At 37.2% G+C, this 24,386-nt stretch overlaps 1 protein-coding gene across 1 annotated transcript in view; it reads right to left on the bottom strand.

Moving 5' to 3' along the window:
* Window positions 1–5,848: 5,848 nt before the first annotated feature.
* Window positions 5,849–24,386, bottom strand: part of LOC107556181 (lysine-specific demethylase phf2-like) — a 30,907-nt gene continuing 12,369 nt past the window's right edge. Inside the window, exons 6-22 of the mRNA XM_016239235.1 lie at window positions 23,964–23,973; window positions 23,542–23,704; window positions 23,369–23,456; window positions 22,898–23,004; window positions 21,576–21,667; window positions 21,385–21,474; window positions 20,883–21,221; window positions 19,999–20,118; window positions 19,161–19,276; window positions 18,753–18,931; window positions 17,644–17,711; window positions 16,894–17,063; window positions 10,527–10,828; window positions 9,148–9,243; window positions 8,958–9,067; window positions 7,735–8,029; window positions 5,849–7,521 (exon numbers count right to left, since the gene is read on the bottom strand). Of these exons, the coding sequence (XP_016094721.1) occupies window positions 7,433–7,521; window positions 7,735–8,029; window positions 8,958–9,067; window positions 9,148–9,243; window positions 10,527–10,828; window positions 16,894–17,063; window positions 17,644–17,711; window positions 18,753–18,931; window positions 19,161–19,276; window positions 19,999–20,118; window positions 20,883–21,221; window positions 21,385–21,474; window positions 21,576–21,667; window positions 22,898–23,004; window positions 23,369–23,456; window positions 23,542–23,704; window positions 23,964–23,973 (2,434 nt within the window). The 3' untranslated portion in view covers window positions 5,849–7,432. The remainder of the gene's footprint in view (window positions 7,522–7,734; window positions 8,030–8,957; window positions 9,068–9,147; window positions 9,244–10,526; window positions 10,829–16,893; window positions 17,064–17,643; window positions 17,712–18,752; window positions 18,932–19,160; window positions 19,277–19,998; window positions 20,119–20,882; window positions 21,222–21,384; window positions 21,475–21,575; window positions 21,668–22,897; window positions 23,005–23,368; window positions 23,457–23,541; window positions 23,705–23,963; window positions 23,974–24,386) is intronic.

The raw sequence follows: 24,386 nt of genomic DNA on the forward strand, positions 1-24,386 counted from the left end.
ACGGAAAGTATTCAGACCCCCTTAAATTTTTCACTCTTTGTTATATTGCAGCCATTTGCTAAAATCATTTAAGTTAATTTTTTTTCCTCATTAATGTACACACAGCACCCCATATTGACAGAAAAACACAGAATTGTTGACATTTTTGCAGATTTATTAAAAAAGAAAAACTGAAATATCACGTGGTCCTAAGTATTCAGACCCTTTGCTGTGACACTCATATATTTAACTCATGTGCTGTCCATTTCTTCTGATCATCCTTGAGATGGTTCTACACCTTCATTTGAGTCTAGCTGTGTTTGATTATACTGATTGGACTTGATTTGGAAAGCCACACACCTGTCTATATAAGACCTTACAGCTCACAGTGCATGTCAGAGCAAATGAGAATTATGAGGTCAAAGGAACTGCCTGAAGAGCTCAGAGACAGAATTGTGGCAAGGCACAGATCTGGCCAAGGTTACAAAAAAATTTCTGCTGCACTTAAGGTTCCCAAGAGCACAGTGGCCTCCATTCCTTAAATGGAAGATGTTTGGGATGACCAGAACCCTTCCTAGAGCTGGCCGTCTGGCCAAACTGAGCTATCGGGGGAGAAGAGCCTTGGTGAGAGAGGTAAAGAAGGAACCCAAAGATCAGTGTGGCTGAGCTCCAGAGATGCAGTCGGGAGATGGGAGAAAGTTGTAGAAGTCAACCATCCCTGCAGCCCTCCACCAGTTGGGGCTTTATGGCAGAGTGGCCCGACGGAAGCCTCTCCTCCGTGCAAGACACATGAAAGCCCGCATGGAGTTGTGAGATGGTGAGAAATAAGATTCTCTGGTCTGATGAGACCAAGATAGAACTTTTTGGCCTTAATTCTAAGCGGTATGTGTGGAGAAAACCAGGCACTGCTCATCACCTGTCCAATACAGTCCCATCAGTGAAGCATGGTGGTGGCAGCATCATGCTGTGGGGGTGTTTTTCAGCTGCAGGGACAGGACGACTGGTTGCAATTGAGGGAAAGATGAATGCGGCCAAGTACAGGGATATCCTGGACGAAAACTTTCTCCAGAGTGCTCAGGACCTCAGACTGGGCCGAAGGTTTACCTTCCAACAAGACAATGACCCTAAGCACACAGCTAAAATAATGAAGGAGTGGCTTCACAACAACTCTGTGACTGTTCTTGAATGGCCCAGCCAGAGCCCTGACTTAAACCCAACTGAGCATCTCTGGAGAGACCTAAAAATGGCTGTCCACCAACGTTTACCATCCAACCTGACAGAACTGGAGAGGATCTGCAAGGAGGAATGGCAGAGGATCCCCAAATCCAGGTGTGAAAAACTTGTTGCATCTTTCCCAAAAAGACTCATGGCTGTATTAGATCAAAAGGGTGCTTCTACTAAATACTGAGCAAAGGGTCTGAATACTTAGGACCATGTGATATTTCAGTTTTTCTTTTTTAATAAATCTGCAAAAATGTCAACAATTCTGTGTTTTTCTGTCAATATGGGGTGCTGTGTGTACATTAATGAGGAAAAAAAATTAACTTAAATGATTTTAGCAAATGGCTGCAATATAACAAAGAGTGAAAAATTTAAGGGGGTCTGAATACTTTCCGTACCCACTGTATATATTTGAAAACAGTATCTTATTTTTTTACGAAGGTTGCATTATTAAACAGTAATATTGTGAAATATATTACAGTTAAAATTAAATATTGTAAAATATTAAAAAATGTAACTTATTCCTGTGATGGTAAAGCTGAATTTTCAGCATCATTACTCCAGTCTTCAATGTTACAGGATACTTCAGAAATCATTCTAATATGCTGATTTGCTGCTCAAGAAACATTTCTTATTATTAACAACCTTGAAAACAGTTGGCTTAATATGGAAACAGTGATACAGTTTTTGAGGATTCTTTTATGAATAAAAAATGAGAAAGAACAATACTGTATTTATTCAAAATTAAAATATTTTGAATAATAATAAATGTCTTTACTGTCACTTTTGATCAATTTAATGCATCCTTGTTGAATATAAGTATTAATCTCTTTTTAAAAAAAAATCTTACTGGCATATACTGTACGGTCCTCATAGACCAGGGGTGGCGAATGTCGGTCCTGGAGAGCCGCAGCCCTGCAGAGTTTTGCTTCAACCCTAATCAAACACACCTGAACAAGCTAATCAAGGTCTGAACAGTTACTAGGAAGCTACAGGCAGGTGAGTTTTAATTAGGGTTGGAGCTGAACTCTGCAGGGCTGCGGCTCTCCAGGACTGGAGTTCGCCACCCCTGTCATAGACAAACAAACATAAAACAGAAAGTCGCTAAAAGATTTCTTCAGGGGCATCACTGGGATCTTGCTCCCCTCTGCACAATTTCCTGGAACCATGAGGAATGTAACTTCTAAGACCCTACAGTGAGGCTGAAGACCACCAATACTCCACACAAAGACATGACTTACTCAAACATTCCAGTGCAATTAAAGCATCTTCTGCATGGCACGTTTCACTGAACCACTGGGGGCTTGTTAATAAGACCACAGGGCTTTTACTGAAATCACAGTGAGAGGCGGGCAGTCCGCATATGATCACCATGAGATAAGCTCAAATATGACACTCAGCAGATCCCACCTGGACTCCCCTGACACTGCAATTATGAAACCACTTGCCCTCCTTAAAGGCACCTATAATTAATTCCTAATGGACCCAGAAATGATTTTAAGCCCAGTGACAGTGCTGTAAAACAGGTATAGGCCTAAAGGGAAAATGCTCCATAAAATAAAAGGACAAAAAGAATAGGTTTGTAGATCTTGTCCTAAATAAGCATAAAATATCATATAAATAAAATAACATCAAATAATTATTTGATTACCTGTACCGTTTCATCAGAACCATTAAAATATTAAACAAATCATCCATATCCACTGCAAACTGATAAAGTGCCGATTAATGATTTAAAAAAAAATTTTCTCAACGTAGCCAACATGCCTGTTCGGGTGTTTTTTTCTCTGGGATTTTTTGGCAAGGGGAATGTCCTGCATTGCTTTAGCCATCTGCCGTCCACAAGCTGAACAATAACACACACTCTGAGGACACCGGACAGATGTCTCTGTGGATGAAGAATATATTTTAAATGTAAGTACTGTCTTATTCATTTTTGCAAATCTATTTAACAGTACATTTGGAAATACTACCAGCCAAACATTTGAACACACTTCATGATTAATTCATGTTTTCTATGATCTTAAAAAGTTTTCTAAAGGCTTACAGCATGTTTAAATAATTTAAGTTAGTTTTGTAAAAAAAAAAAAAATGTAAGAAATAATTAAAATATAAATGTGAATTTATTTAGAAGTAAATTTGTACTTATTTATTTATTTTTTTTTCAAGTTGGACCAGATACTGAAGAAAACAAATCTGTAATCTATGAAAACGTTCATATTTTGGTGAATACTATTCTAAAATGTGTATAGTAATAGTAGTAATAAGATAAATACATACATAAACAATAATTAACAAGTAGGTGTGTTCAAATTTTTTACTGTTGAAGTAAGATTGAATTAAATTACATGGTAAATAAATCAGTTTATTTATTAATTGGCTTAAACAGCATTAAAACATATTTGTCCACAGAACCCATGAATGAAGATGTTAAGGTTCTTTGTTAATGTTCTCTATGAAATAATTTTTTAATGATATATTTAAGAGCTTAACCACCAGTCTTCTTCCAAATCAGTCATACTAAATCTTTTTGAAATGGCACTGCTTTTTCTGATGTTAACTAACTGCTAAAACAATGTTTGCTAAACACTGCTGTGCACAGACAAACAAACTGGTGGCAGGAACAAGTTAGGCCTGATATACGGGCCTCTTCTGCAATTCCTCTCAAGAGATAAACATCATTAATATGCTACAAAGTACTTAGGGGGGACATGGGTGCTACTTTGCTGGGGGGTTTGGTTTACTGTGAGGCAATGAGCTGAGGCGTTTTCTGCACTGTGTGTGATACGTGGCAGATGTCGATGACAAAAATCAGCATTTTCATGTTGCGAGTGGAACCCTGCCACATACTCCCAACAATAACAAATACCTACTCAAATATGGTTTTATCCTAAATTATTTGAAATGCATGTCATGCCATTAAGATTTATTTGGGATTGTGTGTAACGTTGAAGACCAAAGGGAAGAAATAAAGGAAAAAGTAAACATGAAAAAATGTGAAATTGGTTGAGGCCACATTTGTACAGTAATTGTTTGCTTATGGACAATTGTTTTTGAACTAGGTTAACATTTTTCTGTATTTCCTCTCCAAATGAGCTCAAAAAACCCATCAATGACAAACCTTCTTCTTTTGTGCAGTACAATAATTGCTGCATAAACATTCTAGAGCATAAACTCACAGAAATTACTTTTATTTTGATCTGTAAAAATCCTAACTGATGTCATAAATTGAGCAGATGTACCTGTCAACCCTTTCCGCTGAGAAGCAACAGACGTATTTTCTGGGATGTCTATCTCCACCTGGTGGCTCTCTGCATGTCCCCTCCAATCCTCGTAAACCGGAGCAAGAGGAGAGCAAAATATGTTAAAATAAGTACAATTGGAAGCCACTAGGAAATAAAGGAAAAACAGAGAAAGGCAATTTACACAGAGCTAAATATATCAGGAGAGCAATATTATTCTACACACATCCTCTTATACATATGAACAGTGTTTCAAATAATAGTATATTTGAACTATACGACTAGAGTATTAACAGTGTTGACCTTGGCTTGGTTCATGTTAATGATTTGGCCGGAGCCGTGGGCTGGTCTCACTGCTGTTTTGGCTTTAGCTGTGTATTAATGAACAAAAGCAAAAAGTGCAGCTTGGCTCCCAGTGGACAATGTGGTTCTAAATGGGGGGATTGTGTGCGAGTTGAGAGTTTCTCCAGGGCATCAGACCTGAATGGTACAGTAGCATGAGCCCATTTAAAAGTAATTATCACAGCATGTTCCAGAGAACGTGTGTAACTCTGCCATTCCACATGAATGGTGGAAGAACATGTTACCAAAACTGACTTTTGTGTGCCGTTATGGCTTGGGAACAGACTTAAATACATAATGAGCGACTCACTGCAGTTAGAAAAACAAATTATGCATGGGACAATAAAGCCTAATACAAAAGTTGAAAAATAAACAGCAAGAAAGAAAGACATTTGTAGAAACGCATGACGAAATGTTTCTTTGCAAGTCAGAAAAACAGAGTGCACTACTACAAAAGTATCATTCACTGCCATGAAACAGTGGATGCATTTAATTGTTTGAACATATAAAAATAAACCACAACCAAGCAACACACATTTTGTACAAATAAAAACCTGAAATAGTTCCATTGACAAAGATTCTGAGTGTTTCGATTCGGAAAGGTGGATACAAGATTTACATTGGTAACTAAAACACTGCAATTAAAGAGCACAGTAAACCTGGTTAAGAATGTACATACTCTATTACCAAAATAAAACTCATGGCATGATGGTATGGATCTTTATAAAAAGCTGCTTAATAATAATAATGTAACATATCGTATTGATGAGCAGTTGCACTTGATTTGATGAAAACAATAAAGACGTGGTTTTGCTAAGACAAAAAAAAAAGGAACTACCGCCCAATGTTAATGATAGAAGTGTCCTAAGGGGCTCACAGACTGATAAAATATTTAAAACAAAACCTCTTAAGAATTATACAAGTATAAAAGGCTACAAACATTAATAAATTACATCACTGACACAGAAAACACTTCACATGGTGCTAGTAAAATAATTTTTAAATCCATCAGGGGTATTTTAGCTCAAATGTCAGGCTGGTCGTAGAAACGTTGTTTTATTTTCTTCTCCCCCATCATAAATGAATAATAATACACATGGTTTTCTGCATGTAAGGCCATATGAGAATAAATGTTACACTGTTTATTTTGTTCTCCAGGCAACACCTTTTGTCTAATGTAACAATGAAATGAAAACAAAACAATGGTTAAAAAAGTTCAGCTATTGTGTATCTAACAAAAATTTTAAAAGGTAATGATTATTTCTATATCTTTATATATATTTTTGTCTGTAATTAGCAAAAACTAGTAAAAATGTATAATGAAGTATTAAGGAAAAAAGGATACAAAAAGTAGTCATTTAAAAAGCTATATACAGGCTACATTCTACATACTGTACTGTGAAGCAAATGCATATTTCATTCTAGGGTAATTGGTGCTGCCTGTGAAACAAACAGAAGAGAGAAAGTATCCCCATGTAGTGAAATGTCATGGATGAGGCTTATCATCAGTGCTAGAGATCTCATTCATGTAGTGTTTCATTATTTTTGGCGAGTGTTTTGTATCATAAAATAGAACCGAAATAAGAGCTACATTGTCAAACTATAAAAAAACTGTATGATATAAAACTGATTGTAGTATCAATGTCTAAATTAAAAACAACAAAAATATATAAACATTTTAAAAGATGTGCTAACAATTCAGCACAAGTTTAGTATGCCTTTTTTTTCATGTGATACACTGATTTGCTAGACCAACAGGGGGGAAATTTATGTGGTTTGTTATCGATATGCATGTTTAATGATTTGTCAAAATATACGCTGACAGTTTTCCCCCATAAAAAAAACAAACAAATTCCTCCTGTATTTGTAGGGAAAAAAAAGAAATAAAATAAAAAAGCTGTCATTTTATAATAGCTGTTAATTACTAAAAATATGAGTTCATATTTGTGCTTCACTGAAGTTTTGTAAGTGCCTTCTGGCTTCAAACTACCTATGGCATGTACAATTATATTAGGTCAATAAATATTATCTGTGATAGTGCTTAGCAAACAGAAAAGTACTTTTTCAGCTGTCCCGTGTAGGTAACGCGTATAAAAAAGCTATTTTTCTTAAGAATTAAGGAAAGTAGATTCCAAATGAGGGAGTTTAAAATCATGTCTTCAGTATACTTGTTAAAAAATAAAAAAAAGACAATGATAAGCCACATCCAAAAAGCAGTAATGAATTTACAACCTACAACCTACCACCAACCCTTTCCCCTCCTCAAAACAATGCATGCAACTGGAATACATGCAAGGGATACTTTCTTTATCTTGGAATGACTGCTATGTACTGTATCTTAGAATATATTAGCAACCCCTGATAAACTGATAGCCGTAGTAAAACAAGACAAATTCTTCTTACAAAATATTAATAGCAGGTATTTTGTACATTTTTAATATCTGAAAATGATAAAGTAAAAGAAGAGGCAAAAACCTATCTGAGCTATGTTCTTCTTAGAAATTGAAAACTTGTGGGATCCTGTTCACGTTCCCGTCTGTTTGAGTCCTTATGCTCTCATCCCAGCTCATCGAGGGAGGGAGGGAGGGAGGGATCAGTCCTCGGGTCCATAAACATCAGGAGAAAGTCTGAGTCGCCCATTGCCCACATTACAGCAGGAGCTTGCCGTTACGATGAATCTTTAAGATTTTCCCAAGTCTCTGTTTGGCCGTTGCCATTCCTTTCTTTAGCCGCTTGGCTGTGGGCGAGACAAAGCAAAATGGTTAGCATATGCAACAACAACATTGCAACTCTATGATCACAGCAATGCATTATTAAGCCACAGCTGTGTCAATAAATTATTAAAGATCCAGAAATTGCAACTCTCATATTGGCCAATGCAACATAAACAAACCTTTAAACATGAATTAATACTCATCACAGAAGATCCGTATGTTTTGGCCAAAATCACCTTTGGAGTCCATCGAGTTCCCACGTTCGACTTTTGCTGGCGGGACAGACAAGGTGTTCTGAGATGACGATGATGATGAAGGCCGTCTCTGGCTGAGGAAGACTCCGGGGGCCATGGGTTGTGAGCTTCCGGCGGTCTTGCTCGTTCCAGTGCTGTACTCATGGTCGCCCTGGTTGGTCTCAGAGTCCGGGGCGGGTTCTGGAGAGCTGCTGTCATGAGAGAGTTTCTGAGGCTCCTCTACAGCCACGGGCTTCTTTTTGGTACTCTTTTTCTTCTTCTTGATCTTCTGCTCCTCCTGTAGCAAGAACTAGTTAGCTAAATCAGTCTTACAGATGTTTCTTATAAAAATGGGAGCTATTAGAAAGGATTCAGAATTTCTTGGTATTCATCTCTTTTACTTTAAATGACACTCGAGCTGCATGAACTCCACAAGTGTGTGTAAAACCTGATGATCATGTTCTCCAGCATGATTTGAAAATGATCCAAAAACCATCTTGTGCTCAAAGGAGTTCACATGGTCAGTGCTACAAAGCTGTGACCTTAAATTGTGCAGGATGTTAAATATTTATTCATTTTACATCAAAATCCTAATCTAATCTTTCAAAATCATACAACTATCTGTTCTCGATGTGGTCTCAGGAATTTGGACCCCACTGTAAATGAATGGCATGGTGCAACGCAATGACTGCAAATGCAACATCCACAAAATTGTAATTAAATTAATTGTTTAACATTGTATTTACTATGGCTGTATGATAGGGGGAAAAACTGGCGCTGAACCTGGCGCTGAATACCACTACAACTTGAATGGATGCTCCCTCTAGCAGCTTATTTGGATTTACACAGCCATACATGTTTGGTAATATGCATTTACGTGATGAAGGCATAGCTAGCTAGCAAACTGTAGGCTGTAGTAACAGTCTAACTCCACAATTCAGTACTGCATAGTTAACAGTCTTTGTAATGCACTTTCAGCAATACATTTCTAACATTTATTATGTGTTTTAAAAGTTGGGCCACGGACTTTAATTAATTAGCATTTAAAAATAGAAATGTTTTAACAGCCCTTTTTGCCTATATTTTCTGTCAATTCATGGGTACAGTTAAAATAAATGCAGACAATCTCTATACTGGCAGATTAAATGCCCTGACAAATATCAGTTATTGTTGATATATAAACATTTCAGTTGCACTAAATGAACTGAAGAACATAAAGCTTTAACCTGATGAGACAATTTAGCTGCTGCAGCTGCCAATCCTGTCTCTATGGACGCCACACGTGCCCCCTCCCGAGCTGGTCTCTCCTGTCGTGGTACAGTGGGCCCAACTCGTGCTGCAACAGTATGAATATAATCCCATGTGATTACATTTTTATAGTCAGATTCCCACCTGAAACTGTAGATTTTGCACTACCTGTTGGACTATATGGAGTGTCATCTGTATTTTTCCTTTTTTTGGATCTTGATTTGAAAATGGGGCTGTCCTCCTCAGATTCCAGAGACGGATAAACTGGAGGGGGGGGACATAATTATCATTTAACACCATATCAGCATCTAAGAAATATTCATGGTAAAATTAAGAGTAATAAATTCAAAATAGTCATAATAACACATGCATAAATTCAATACAATAATTTAACAATATTATCTTTATAAACAAACAAAACAAAAATAAATTAAAATGCATGATTACAAAAAGCAAAAATTAGCTAATTCTACAGATGCCACCATTTTCATTCCTTTTGGAATGTCTTCTCATTTTGGAATGACATATGTATGGTTTAAAGTCGCTAAAGAAAGCAATGTAAATGTGCAATGTTGAAAAACATTAATTTTAAACACATAGCTTGTACATGAGAAACCACCCTGTTTTTGCACTCCATAAACTACAGTGCTAAGTATTTTCTCATTGGACAGGATGTTAGCGTGACACAGATGCACGGCAGCTGTTCCTTGCCTTGCCTCGGCCTGCATGCACCTAGCTTCTTTGAACTCAACTACTCAGGAACACGCAATTTCCAACAATTAAATTATCAAGACAAAGAAAAAAAATGTTTACAGAAAAGAGGAATGCTCGTGTGTTTGATAAAACTCTCTTAGTGTGAGTCCAAACGGGAATGTGCGTGCTAGTAATGACTAATTATAGTATCAGATCAAAAAGCATTTAAAACAACAGTTTAAAACTCATGCTAATGGATTATTAACAGGCTACTAATGGTCTTGCTGTTCTTGGAAGGGGTTCACAAAAGCTATAAAAGAGACCACTCAGAAAGTGGGGATTGAAAAGTTCTAGCCGAGAGTAAACGCGCCTGTCACTTTGCCATGAATGAGAACCCTTAAGTCAAAATCAAACTCTAATCAGAACGTTGATAGAGCAGATTTACACTGTTTGGCTTTGCGCTAAGGGCACCTGGGCAATTCCAAGTCATCATGAAACATCCTTGACAAATTGTCTCAGAGGAACTAATTGGTCTTGATAATAGTGCAAACAAGCTATCCAAGATGAAGGTACGAGAGAATTGCGATCTGTTCTCCAAATGGGTTCTTAAAGGGATAGTTCAGCCAAAAATGAAAATGTCATCATTTACTCACCCTCATGTCATTCCAAACCTGCATGACTTCATTTCTTCTAAATGTTGGGGTCCAAACAACATTACACCACTTAATTGTATGGACGACAAAGACACTGAGACATTTTTCGACATATCTTTTGCGTTCCTCAGAAGAAAGAAAGTCAATTTTGCGTGAACTACCGCTTTTAGCACAGTAAAAGAATCCGTTTGAAGAACTTACCGTAGTCAGAATCCTTAAAGCATGCGTCCAGGTGGTCCTGGTCATCATCGAACATGTCCAAACTGTCCACGCTGCTGCTCTTTTGCGTCTTCTTGGGCAAGCGTTTGGCCGGTCGCTTGCTGTTGCTAGCCGTTGCTCCGGCCATGCTGCTCGGCTTCTTGCTGGCTGTGCTGCTGTGCGAGTTGTTCTTTGCTTGGCTATTGCTCCAGGACGTTTGCAGACAAGAGTCTGATGACTGCAGGTTAGCCATGGACAACATGCCCTGGATGGCCTCCTGTGTGCTGGGGGATGCAGGTGGCTGACTGTAAGTCCATCAATAAGAAATACACAACACGCACGTACATTACTCTGAGTGTCAGTGGGAATGAGAAGCGATTCGAATTTTAGGTAGTGAGTTGGGTAATGGGAAGCAACGAGGTTGGAGATGGACACTTAAAGGTGAAGTGTGTAATTTCTGCACAGCTAGTGTATCAAACAGATTTCCCAGACAAATAGACCCAAAACAGCTTCCACTGGTTGGGTAGGTCAAGATGCTTTTATTTAAACTAGAAAATTAAGAAAAGCAGTATTTCCAGGCCACATTATTCAACCACATGACTTGAGGCACTCATTTATGAATTCATTATCAAGTAAACATGTTTCAATTGTAGTTAATGTTCACGTCTTCAACCAATGAATAAATAAACGCAAATATGATTTATTTATGTGTATTATTAAATTTCTATTTGCATCTTGGTGTTTCCATCCAGCATTTTTTTGCAATATCCAGTTTTGTTACTGTTAACTATAAAATCAATACAAGAACATTTAAATGAAAATTAGAACGGTTGCCTTGGCAACTAATTAAAATTAAATTAAAATAGTAAAAAAAAAAAAAAAGGTAATAAAATGATCAAAAGCGCATAAAATTACTAAAACTTAAACTAAAATTTAAACGAATGCTGAAAAATATAAAAGCCAATTCAAAATATGAATAAATACTATAATAATAATATATAAATAATATTAGAATAACACTGGCAGAAAAATCTGCAGAAAAATAGGATGGAAACTCATTGTTTGCAAATAGTTCACACATAGTCAACTGTGCATATTAAAAATTGTAAAAAACGTGAACATAATAATTGCTGTTTATAGTGTACATCGTCTGTTTGATTACGTCTTTAATTGATTTTTACGTACATTTCTGCCATATGTACATGAACTGACAGTCACCACTGATAAGCTACTACTAAATATTGTAGAAACTTAATTTTCTGTAAAGTTGCTTTGCAATGATTTGTATTGTGAAAAGCGTTATACAAATAACCTTGAATTGAATTAAAATAAAAATACTATATAATATTGAAATATTATATACATTACAGTATAGTATTTTAATATTGAAAACATTACACAGATCACCTTTAAACCACCATAGAAATGTTTGATGTTATTTCCACTGCAGCTGAGGTATGGCATTGTTATCTGGACTTAAGGCAACCGTTTCGTTGGTAATTATATTTAATCAACTGAACATGTACAGCTAACAGGTGGGCCTGGCAAACTGACATGAAAGTCAACTTAAGATTCAATGCAAGGTATCCCTGCATTATCTATAACGTCTCTACTTCCATTCAACCAAAACTGAAAGCACGAGCCAGAACTTACCTGTTCTCTAACAGTAACATCTGCTCAAGCAATAAACCACTCTCACTAATGCTTTTCTAACTTACCCGTCACTAAAACATTCATTTCCCACCAATTTAATTTGCTCATCATATAAATCTCTTCCTATACTGTAGATCTTTTCATGTCAGAAGAAGATTCTGCCGTGTGAACTGAGAAGACTGTTGTGTCCACATCTGCTTTTGAGCTTGAGGTAACCAGCAGAAAATACAGATTTAGCCTGTGCAGATTACCACCTATTAAGTGATTAACCAGTGAGGTGGAACAATGAGTCAAAAGCTCGTTTAATGTGGTCGCAACTGACTGGAGGCATTTCCTCCCCACAATCCTGCACTCGTATGTCAGGTTTAAAAGCACAAAAAATTATTTGAACAATATTATCTTTATAAACAAACAAAACAAAAATAAATTAAAATGCATGATTACAAAAAGCAAAAATTAGCTAATTCTACAGATGCCACCATTTTCATTCCTTTTGGAATGTCTTCTCATTTTGGAATGACATATGTATGGTTTAAAGTCGCTAAAGAAAGCAATGTAAATGTGCAATGTTGAAAAACATTAATTTTAAACACATAGCTTGTACATGAGAAACCACCCTGTTTTTGCACTCCATAAACTACAGTGCTAAGTATTTTCTCATTGGACAGGATGTTAGCGTGACACAGATGCACGGCAGCTGTTCCTTGCCTTGCCTCGGCCTGCATGCACCTAGCTTCTTTGAACTCAACTACTCAGGAACACGCAATTTCCAACAATTAAATTATCAAGACAAAGAAAAAAAATGTTTACAGAAAAGAGGAATGCTCGTGTGTTTGATAAAACTCTCTTAGTGTGAGTCCAAACGGGAATGTGCGTGCTAGTAATGACTAATTATAGTATCAGATCAAAAAGCATTTAAAACAACAGTTTAAAACTCATGCTAATGGATTATTAACAGGCTACTAATGGTCTTGCTGTTCTTGGAAGGGGTTCACAAAAGCTATAAAAGAGACCACTCAGAAAGTGGGGATTGAAAAGTTCTAGCCGAGAGTAAACGCGCCTGTCACTTTGCCATGAATGAGAACCCTTAAGTCAAAATCAAACTCTAATCAGAACGTTGATAGAGCAGATTTACACTGTTTGGCTTTGCGCTAAGGGCACCTGGGCAATTCCAAGTCATCATGAAACATCCTTGACAAATTGTCTCAGAGGAACTAATTGGTCTTGATAATAGTGCAAACAAGCTATCCAAGATGAAGGTACGAGAGAATTGCGATCTGTTCTCCAAATGGGTTCTTAAAGGGATAGTTCAGCCAAAAATGAAAATGTCATCATTTACTCACCCTCATGTCATTCCAAACCTGCATGACTTCATTTCTTCTAAATGTTGGGGTCCAAACAACATTACACCACTTAATTGTATGGACGACAATGACACTGAGACATTTTTCGACATATCTTTTGCGTTCCTCAGAAGAAAGAAAGTCAATTTTGCGTGAACTACCGCTTTTAGCACAGTAAAAGAATCCGTTTGAAGAACTTACCGTAGTCAGAATCCTTAAAGCATGCGTCCAGGTGGTCCTGGTCATCATCGAACATGTCCAAACTGTCCATGCTACTGCTCTTTTGCGTCTTCTTGGGCAAGCGTTTGGCCGGTCGCTTGCTGTTGCTAGCCGTTGCTCCGGCCATGCTGCTCGGCTTCTTGCTGGCTGTGCTGCTGTGCGAGTTGTTCTTTGCTTGGCTATTGCTCCAGGACGTTTGCAGACAAGAGTCTGATGACTGCAGGTTAGCCATGGACAACATGCCCTGGATGGCCTCCTGTGTGCTGGGGGATGCAGGTGGCTGACTGTAAGTCCATCAATAAGAAATACACAACACGCACGTACATTACTCTGAGTGTCAGTGGGAATGAGAAGCGATTCGAATTTTAGGTAGTGAGTTGGGTAATGGGAAGCAACGAGGTTGGAGATGGACACTTAAAGGTGAAGTGTGTAATTTCTGCACAGCTAGTGTATCAAACAGATTTCCCAGACAAATAGACCCAAAACAGCTTCCACTGGTTGGGTAGGTCAAGATGCTTTTATTTAAACTAGAAAATTAAGAAAAGCAGTATTTCCAGGCCACATTATTCAACCACATGACTTGAGGCACTCATTTATGAATTCATTATCAAGTAAACATGTTTCAATTGTAGTTAATGTTCACGTCTTCAACCAATGAATAAATAAACGCAAATATGATTTATTTATGTGTATTATTAAATTTCTATTTGCATCTTGGTGTTTCCATCCAGCATTTTTTTGCAATATCCAGTTTTGTTACTGTTAACTATAAAATCAATACAAGAACATTTAAATGAAAATTAGAACGGTTGCCTTGGCAACTAATTAAAATTAAATTAAAATAGTAAAAAAAAAAAAAAAGGTAATAAAATGATCAAAAGCGCATAAAATTACTAAAACTTAAACTAAAATTTAAACGAATGCTGAAAAATATAAAAGCCAATTCAAAATATGAATAAATACTATAATAATAATATATAAATAATATTAGAATAACACTGGCAGAAAAATCTGCAGAAAAATAGGATGGAAACTCATTGTTTGCAAATAGTTCACACATAGTCAACTGTGCATATTAAAAATTGTAAAAAACGTGAACATAATAATTGCTGTTTATAGTGTACATCGTCTGTTTGATTACGTCTTTAATTGATTTTTACGTACATTTCTGCCATATGTACATGAACTGACAGTCACCACTGATAAGCTACTACTAAATATTGTAGAAACTTAATTTTCTGTAAAGTTGCTTTGCAATGATTTGTATTGTGAAAAGCGTTATACAAATAACCTTGAATTGAATTAAAATAAAAATACTATATAATATTGAAATATTATATACATTACAGTATAGTATTTTAATATTGAAAACATTACACAGATCACCTTTAAACCACCATAGAAATGTTTGATGTTATTTCCACTGCAGCTGAGGTATGGCATTGTTATCTGGACTTAAGGCAACCGTTTCGTTGGTAATTATATTTAATCAACTGAACATGTACAGCTAACAGGTGGGCCTGGCAAACTGACATGAAAGTCAACTTAAGATTCAATGCAAGGTATCCCTGCATTATCTATAACGTCTCTACTTCCATTCAACCAAAACTGAAAGCACGAGCCAGAACTTACCTGTTCTCTAACAGTAACATCTGCTCAAGCAATAAACCACTCTCACTAATGCTTTTCTAACTTACCCGTCACTAAAACATTCATTTCCCACCAATTTAATTTGCTCATCATATAAATCTCTTCCTATACTGTAGATCTTTTCATGTCAGAAGAAGATTCTGCCGTGTGAACTGAGAAGACTGTTGTGTCCACATCTGCTTTTGAGCTTGAGGTAACCAGCAGAAAATACAGATTTAGCCTGTGCAGATTACCACCTATTAAGTGATTAACCAGTGAGGTGGAACAATGAGTCAAAAGCTCGTTTAATGTGGTCGCAACTGACTGGAGGCATTTCCTCCCCACAATCCTGCAGTCATATGTCGGGTTTAAAAGCACAAAAAACAATTTGAGAAATTAACATATTTTAGCCATGTTTTCGTTCTCATTTTGTGTTTGAGCTGATTTGCAGCTTTCAGCGCAGTGGAAATAGACCATCAAATATGTGCCCAAAACAGCAAACAGTCAAATGAAGAGGAATGGCCTGAAGCTTTTGCTGTATTTGACAAATTAATAGTGCAGTGGGATTAAACAAATAATGCCAGCACGTGTAAACCGCTTATAAAGAACCGTGCAAACTATTACTTTCGCCATTGTTCGACAGATGAAGAAATGCCTGTGCTCGATGTGTTTACAGTGTGAAGTTTAAGAACTAACAGTTAAGCTAGAAATATGACGTGTTTCAGTTCTTTAAGGGTCAGGAACAGGCTTCATCATAAATTGTATGTTCCCTATGGCCCTCTGCCAAAGACAAAACATATCCATACTACATACTCCATCACAAACATACCACATGAAAACGTATGAACAGAGGATGTGCAAAACTGACGAGTCGATGGATTGTCTAAACAACTAGTCGCTTTAGGAAGCCTTGTAACATTACACTACTTCAAGGTCACGTACATCAAATACTAGTCAAGATTTTTCACACAAGACACATTCTTGTGTTCAAAAACAGTTAGATGGAGCAAAACAATATGGAACCGAATGCGAGGTCTAAAGCCATATTTTTTTTTAAACAGTTTTAACTTGAAACAAACAGTTAGATGCAGTGCAAGGGCCAACGATGTCCGTCTACATGTGTAATGCATTTAAAACATTTAAAAAACATAAGCTTGAATGCTAAATTGACAGATTCAAGTCAACAAATATATACGGGCTAAATATTTAAAACATTTTATTGCACAAAACTATTTAAGTCTACACAAAAACAGAAGGCTATGGATTATATTATGAAATGCAATTTTAAGGCAGTGCTGCTTAGAGGGATGAAATTTCTCGGAAACTATTTACGATGCCGAATTGTCTCAGCATGCTAAAGTATACCATGCTAAAATTCACAGAAGTTGCACTCTTTAAAGTTCTGCTGCTAAAAATACTAAAGCAAAACTAAAATAACAATAAAGTAAATATCCTATTAAGCCTTATTAATAAACTAGGCTAAGCCAAGCCTTTCATACGCATATGGAAAACAGTCATGTGTGTACCTGTTGTTGCTGTAGTCAATGCCGCCCACTTGTTTGCTGGCCTGTAGAAGATCCAGAATCCCAGCTGAACTGCCCCCTTTATTCTTAGAGACCTTGGAGTTACGACCTTTGACCTCTGTCTTGGCCTCGGTGTCTATGTGGAGCGATTCCTCATCTGATGAATCTGGACTCTGAAATAACAATAGTATAAACATACACTCTATTTCACAGGATGTGCACAATTTAAAGTATCAACGCATACATAAGAAGCTGGTAAATGCTTTGCTTTAGCAAAATACATTCTAATACACCCTGACCTAAATGCATATGATTTTTCTTAGGTTTGTTTTATTGGTATATCCTGTAACCCCTCACATAGTTCGCCTGTGGGCCTCTGTCGTGATTAACTTTCTCACTCTCATTTGATTCAGTCCACAGCTATTTCCTTCATCAGTTTTGAGGTGATATTTGGCTCCGACTTGCAGCTTGCTCTCTTTGATTTGCGCCGTATGTTGGTTTAAGTTGGAACATTGTGGGTGAATTACTGCAAGCCGAGAACATCAGCGCTGCAATGTTTTAAATGCATCCAGAAGGAATTAATCAGCTACTTCGTGAAATAAAGATTGGAGATTTGGAGTTTGTCCCAATTTCTTCCTGTTTACTGTCAATCAGCCTTTTAATGTTATTACCACTGTCTGATTAAAGAGAAATATTATGGATGTTCCGTTAAATAACACTGGACCGGGCCATTCAAACAGAGTTTATGCTCACCTTCATGTCCGACTGTTGTAGCTTTGGCTTTTTCGCTGGCTGAATGGGCTCTTTGATGTTTGATAAAACTGTAAATAACATCACGTTCAACATTATTCTCACATAGCATGAAACAAAAGATTTATTGTTAATCAGTTAAAAGACAAGTCTATATAGGTCCTTGCACACTGAGTCCAAAATTTTCGTATGCGGTTTTCCATTTTTTACATATTCGTCATCCTTTCCTATCAAAATGCTTGCTACTGATGCGAAAACGCAAAACATCGAACCTGGTCCAAATTTTTTTATGACGGACGAAAGTTTCAAAGGCAGTGTGTAAACATGAGCTACACGTGAGGTCGCATATATTTTTCAACGTGCGAAAATTTTGGACGAAAAATTCGGACTTCATCTCTTATAGGCAGGCCCATATAGAATCAGCAGTATCAGATTTAATCTCAATGACTGTCAATCACAATTTCTACATATGCATCACCCAGGGACCAAATTTAACATAGCCAAATACAAGCAAAAACTGTTATTAAATTAAATGCACAATGACCAGTAACTTTATTGCAACTGCATCTTGAAATTTACCATCTAAATTTTAACTAGGATTTTTTTTACTGTATGTGGTGACACGTGAAATATTCCTCACGTCTGTATATCTGTAATACAATGACCTGAGCTGTTTGCTACTAATGCAAGAAAAAGATTATTAGGACAAAATATTAATTAAAAACTATTATACATTTAATAAAATATTAAAATAATGAAAAACCGTTTCATGGCCCACAAGAAACATTTAGGACCAGTACAATTTTACTAAATTCACTCGTCATTTGCAGATTTAATTTTGGACCCTTGCCCTAACCCTTATGTGTTTGTTTATTAAAAAATTTGGATTAATTTTAATATCCTTTAAATACCAATAGGACCATAGTACTATCCACTCTGTTTAACACTCATTTCTGTAGACTGTCACCCAAAATCGGTGTAAAAAATGAAACAGAAGTCTGCAGATTCCATCTGGGCCTGATTATATAGTCTATAATAATTGTTGCTCTTAAATTATGTTTAATTTAATCAGAAAATCACCCTGGCCCAGATCACATATCATGAAACCTTACAGGAAAAGTCTCTCTTGACTGCGTTCTTTTTCCTCCTGATTGGGAATTCGTCGATCTTAAGCTCCCCTTCATCAGAGACATACTCATACTCGTCTCTCACAGGCTTGGGTTTTTCTTCCTTTATGTTCTGTATTGAGCCAAAAACACTCGAATTGGTCTGGGTCTTGAGCATCTTTGATCTGAGAAAGCCAGATGATAGAAAAGAACATTAGTTGGATTGTCACAAGAGACAATCTGGTGCAAAGACACAGAATTGCTCAAAATTAGGGCTGTCAACTGAATTAACATTTATAAATGCATTTACAAATTAGTTTATACATAAATGCAAGACAAAAACATAATTTAGCTAAATTAACTGGTTAAATTAATGATGCATGCCTGAATTAACTTCAATACAACTGCACTTACCCTAACAACTTCTTATTTGACAATGAAAATGCAAATTTATTGTCTTTATGGCTGAGTAGACTTTTGTCAAATTTGTGCTCTTCTTCCATTTTCAATAACGAATCGGGTTTGCTATTCTGAAAGATGAAAAGAAACACCAAACAACAATCATTGCACTGAAACTCTTCCCGTCTCACACATTTTCACAGGTCTTTGCTGTCAGCCACGTCCACTGTGATCAGACATCAAAGACGGAAGCCATTGCGGCTGATGACCTTGAAGACTATCTAGCAGAGACTCCTCTCCATCTGCAAATGTTTGGCAAGTGGCAAAGGAGCACTCGGATCAGGAGACTTGGAGCAACTACAAACAATCCTGGGTTGTCTGGCATTGAATTTTTCCCCTTGAACGAAAGCCCCGTAATGCCTTCTGTTCACCAGAATTAAGCTCTTCCTACAAAAGCCATCCCATGTTATCCAACAATAATGACACAACACACTCATGTTTATAGCAGAAATGAAGGCATATGTAAATACTTTGCTGGCATGTCGGGGATATGACATAGCATTACAGCATTAGGTAAACTCTGCGCCTGGGTAAAGGGTTATGCTGATTTGATGAGCCCAGCACAGAGAGAGTGACTGAGCCGCAGAGTTATTTCTGCTGATTGCTTTGATCTGAAATGTGTAAATCACTTCTGGATGATCCCAAAGCCCTCTGTGCTACTTTTCAACTTGTCAGGGCTTGATATCATTTGCATGGATTTTCAAAGCTTCGCTCTAGCATTGTGTGCATTACACATGGACCCAGAGTTATTCATTACAGTCGTTTCCTTACATTGTAAACCTAACAAACGTACCTTATATTTCCATTTGGCCTCAGTCTTGTTCTTATTATGCTCTCGAATCATCTTAAACTTATCATCGTCATTCGGTTTACTCGTCTCCTTCTCCATAATACTCATCCCAGTCTTTACCAGCTGTGTAATGTGAGGGACAATACAAGTTGGATATTATAAATGGATAAAAGTGCATATGAAAGTTCTAGAGCAGAGGAATATATTTACAATATATTCACAATGATTTTGCTAGTGCAGCATCATTACATATTGTTTATGTTCAACTTAAAACTGTTACTGGAAGTTATAGTGACTGTAAAGACATTTCTAACATTAAAGAATTTCTAACATAAAAGATTTCTGTTTCAAATAAATGCTTGCTTTTGAACTTTCTATTCATCAAAGAATCCTAAAACATGTATCATATTTTCCACAGAAATATTGAGCAGCACAACTGTTTTCAATTGATAATAGTAAGAAATGTTTCTTAAAATTAGAATGATTTCTGAAGGCTCATGTGACTTTAAAGCCATTGGAGTAATGACTGCTGGATCACAGAAATATAAAACTATAAAATACAGTTAAACAGACAATTAAACATAAAACAGTTATTTTGAAATGCAATAATATTTCACAATTTGACTTTTACTTAGATCAAATAATGCAGCTTTGCATTAGTGTTCTTTCAAAAAAAAAAAAAAAAAAAATCTTTCTGACAAAACCTTTGAACAGTAGTTTTTTTTAAATCAGATTTTTACTGCATTTTACTTAATGCATTAAACATTTTGTTGGATGTTTGGTTGAAATTATGATTCCTCTGATTTAAAAAAAATAAATCCACCCTTTTAATGTCATTTCAAATACATAAATATATATTGAATATCATAAGGCTGAAAAAAATTTACTTTTTTGGGCTGGTCCATCTTGTTCAGGATGTCCCTTGCATGGGATTCAAGAGCTGCCAGACTTGAGGGCTTTTTCTCAGGTAAAATACTTTCTTTTGCTTTCTTCGCTTTCTTTTTGCCACCTTCTTTTATTTTGGGTTCCTTCGGTGGTTTGGGTGCCTTGGGCATTTTGGGTGGTTTGGGTGGCTTTGTGGCTTTCTTCCTGGCTGGCTTATCTCTTGGGGGGGTGGAGATGTGGGCAGGGGACATGGGTACTTCTGGTTCTGACGGAGCAGACGGGGGTTCCTCTGCTGGGGGCTTTGAGTTGCTGGGTTCACTCTTTATGGCTTTTGTTGCGTTCTGAGTCAAAGACATAGTGGAGAAGTTGTCAACCATTACTGATTCTGACAATAGCTGATTGAACATGTACAAAGACATTCTACGTAATAAAAATCAAGATAATTTCTGAGTAAATTAGAGCAAGTAAATTAGATAAGTCTCCAATGACTTTGCAACGTCTCACCTCTGAAATCCGAATCTCTTTGGCAAGATCTTTGATGAGCTGTGCTGGCTTCATATTTTCAGGAAGCTCATCCTCATGTTCTAAAAGAGCCTTTGGAAAAAGACAAAAGTAAGAGTCACGGTCAAGTTAAATCATTTAAATAAGCAAAACTACAGAATATCAAAAATACTACAATTTGTAGCGAGAAGTACCTGTTTTTTAGTCCATGATCTGAATGCTCCATTGACAATTTTGGCACCATGTACCAAGTAAAGTGGTGGCTGCTTGTTTGCTTTATGTAAACCTGCAAAATGTTCATGAAATTGTGCATCAGAGTCCATTATTCCCATCTGGATCCAAACACTCATCTAGTGTCGTATTAGTAACATAAGACCCTCTCTAGAAAGGGATGTTTTCTAAATAGGCAAACTGGTGAAAGGTCCAACTTTCCTTAAATCATTAGCAGCAATGCCTAAGACTGTGGTCGCCCTGTCAGAAACGCTCAGAGCATGAAACTCACTAAAAGAAGCAGGGAAACGTTACACCAGAAATAAAAATGCACTACATTTTCAACAGAACCTGTTCAATAACAAAGGCCATTCATATATCAAACTGATTACTTCAATCCAGTGGGGCCTAAAAACAGTCATGCGCCTTTTTGGAGATGATTACATTCAATGATTACATTGGACTGGAATACACGGCCACTACAGGAAAAATATTCCACACTGTATTTAAATTAATAACATGAAGATAAAGTGAAAGCTGAAACAGTGAAATGAGAAGGGAAGAAATACAGCTGGCGGTGGCCCAGTCGGCCTGCTGCATGGGCCAGGTGCCAAGGACTTTTTTTCCCTCTACCTGAAGTCACACACGAGATTTGGACCCTTGAAAAGATGACCTTGAAAGCCAATTCCACCATCTGAACATCAGATAGCTCGGAGACCCACTGCGGTCCTTTTTGTAATGTGCGCTCTACAGCAATCTGGCAAAATTAAGTAACATGATGGGGTAAAATGGTGGAAATATAAACACACAGTCCAAGGCCAGATGAGGGGAGTTTAAACACCGGGCTGTAATGGAGCAAGTGATTCTGCCTTTTGAAGCTAATCATCTGTGAACTCCGTGATGCACCAATCTAATGACTGCAATAATATGCCAGCTATCAAGACCCTCCTCATCTGCTCAGCAGGCCCCTTCCAGGATCACGCACAAAGCAGGAGAGAAGGAAGCCATTTGAATCTACCTTACATTAGATCTTTTTATATCCAGTCCCACAGTTCACTATTACGGATAAATCTTGTGCTGTGCAGGATGGAAAAGCAATTTTTGAAATCAAAACCTTTAAAGCCATTTTAGGGGAGTCACACATGGGAGTTTTGCTGTGAATGATTTAAGCATGCAATAACGTAAATGGATGCAGTGAAATTGACACTTTGTTCTTTTTTACTTGTGAGTTTTGTGGAATTACAAGACCTACAAACAAGCCAAATAAAAAATAGGGTTTTTATATTTATTTATATTAATCACTCACCTTTAAACCGCTCCAGGTAGTATTTCCCCACATACCAACATGCTGTTTCGAAGTTTGGAAATGGAGTGAGGCTGGCAACTTTGAGTCTTTTTTCTACCTCATATGCTCTGAGTGGAGAAGCAAAGGGAGGATTACTGAAAAGTGTGCCTTGAGAGGAAATCGTGGTCTCACACATGTGACAAAAGCACTTCAGAAGGCAAAAGCATATACTCTTGACTTCCCCTCTTTCTTTTCCTACAGAGGCTTGGAAGTGGCAAGAACTGAAGAGATAAGATTTGATGCTTGAGTGCTTCAATTACATCACCGCCCACCAGTTGTCATTTTATAGCAAACTGCATGCAATAACATTTAAAATGGCAATAGCCAAAAACTTTAGGCCTTTATAATCCCACATAATAGTGACAGTAAGCATCAATATATATATATATATACATAGCTTGTTTTACAGAAAAAAAAGGGCAGATCACTGACCTCATTTGCATCTCCAAGCTCAGACTGTGGACAAAATGTCCGGAGAAGGCTAAGCAGTCTACAGGAGTCAGTACTGCATTAATCCAACCTGCCATTGAATAAAAACAAGGTAATGTTGTTATCTTAGAGTCATTTAAAAGTCAAATCTAATTATCGGCACCCTGATATCTCACCTGATGGAATGAAAAGAGTTTGCCCTTGTTTCAGTGTGCACTTGTAACACTTGTCCACTTGATCAGCAAAAAACATCTCGCTGTGGTTGGAGGAGGACCTCCAGCGCTCGTACAGAGAAAGGTTGGCAGAAGTGGGCTTGATCAGAAAGAAGATTTTCTCTCCCTTTACAACACACAGGTGAAATACACAGTTCAACATAAACTATACAACAATATCGAACAGCAGAATGCAGTGATTGGTCAATCAAAATCAAGGTTTTGGCGGTCCAAGGCCCTGGGGAACCATCCTGGTCCATAATCCAGTCCTGCACAGTGGGGATGGTGCGTTTCCGATGATGCACAGTGTTCAGCTTATACGCCAAATATGGCGTTTAGTCTGATGGCCAACAAGATCAACCTTCTTCCAGCTGGCTTCAGTCTACCACATGCCTTCTGGCAAAAATACAGCCAAGATGTCATGTGACATTTTTAACAGTGGCTTTCTCTTCACCACTGTCCCTTAAAGCTGCTGAAGCACCCAGGCAACAGTTGTTGTATCACAGTCTCTTCAGCTTATAACTCCTTCAGAGTTGTCAGTGGTCACTTAGTGGCACTTGACTTCACACAAGTGATCTTCATTTAACTATTTGTCTTGTAAACCCAACTGAGCGCACTAGCGTGTCATATTAAAGGAACAGTCCACCCAACAATGACAATTCTGTCTTCATTTACTCACCCTCATGTTGTTCCAAACCTGTATGTTTTTCTTTCTTCTGTATAACACAAAAGAAGATATTGTGAAGAACTGAAAAGTTTTGGTTCCCATTTAACTCTAATGTACTGTTAAAAATATAATGGAAGTCAAT

Source organism: Sinocyclocheilus grahami, unplaced genomic scaffold (assembly GCF_001515645.1).
Source record: "Sinocyclocheilus grahami isolate Dianchi unplaced genomic scaffold, SAMN03320097.WGS_v1.1 scaffold20.1, whole genome shotgun sequence".
Classification (NCBI taxonomy): Eukaryota; Metazoa; Chordata; class Actinopteri; order Cypriniformes; family Cyprinidae; genus Sinocyclocheilus; species Sinocyclocheilus grahami.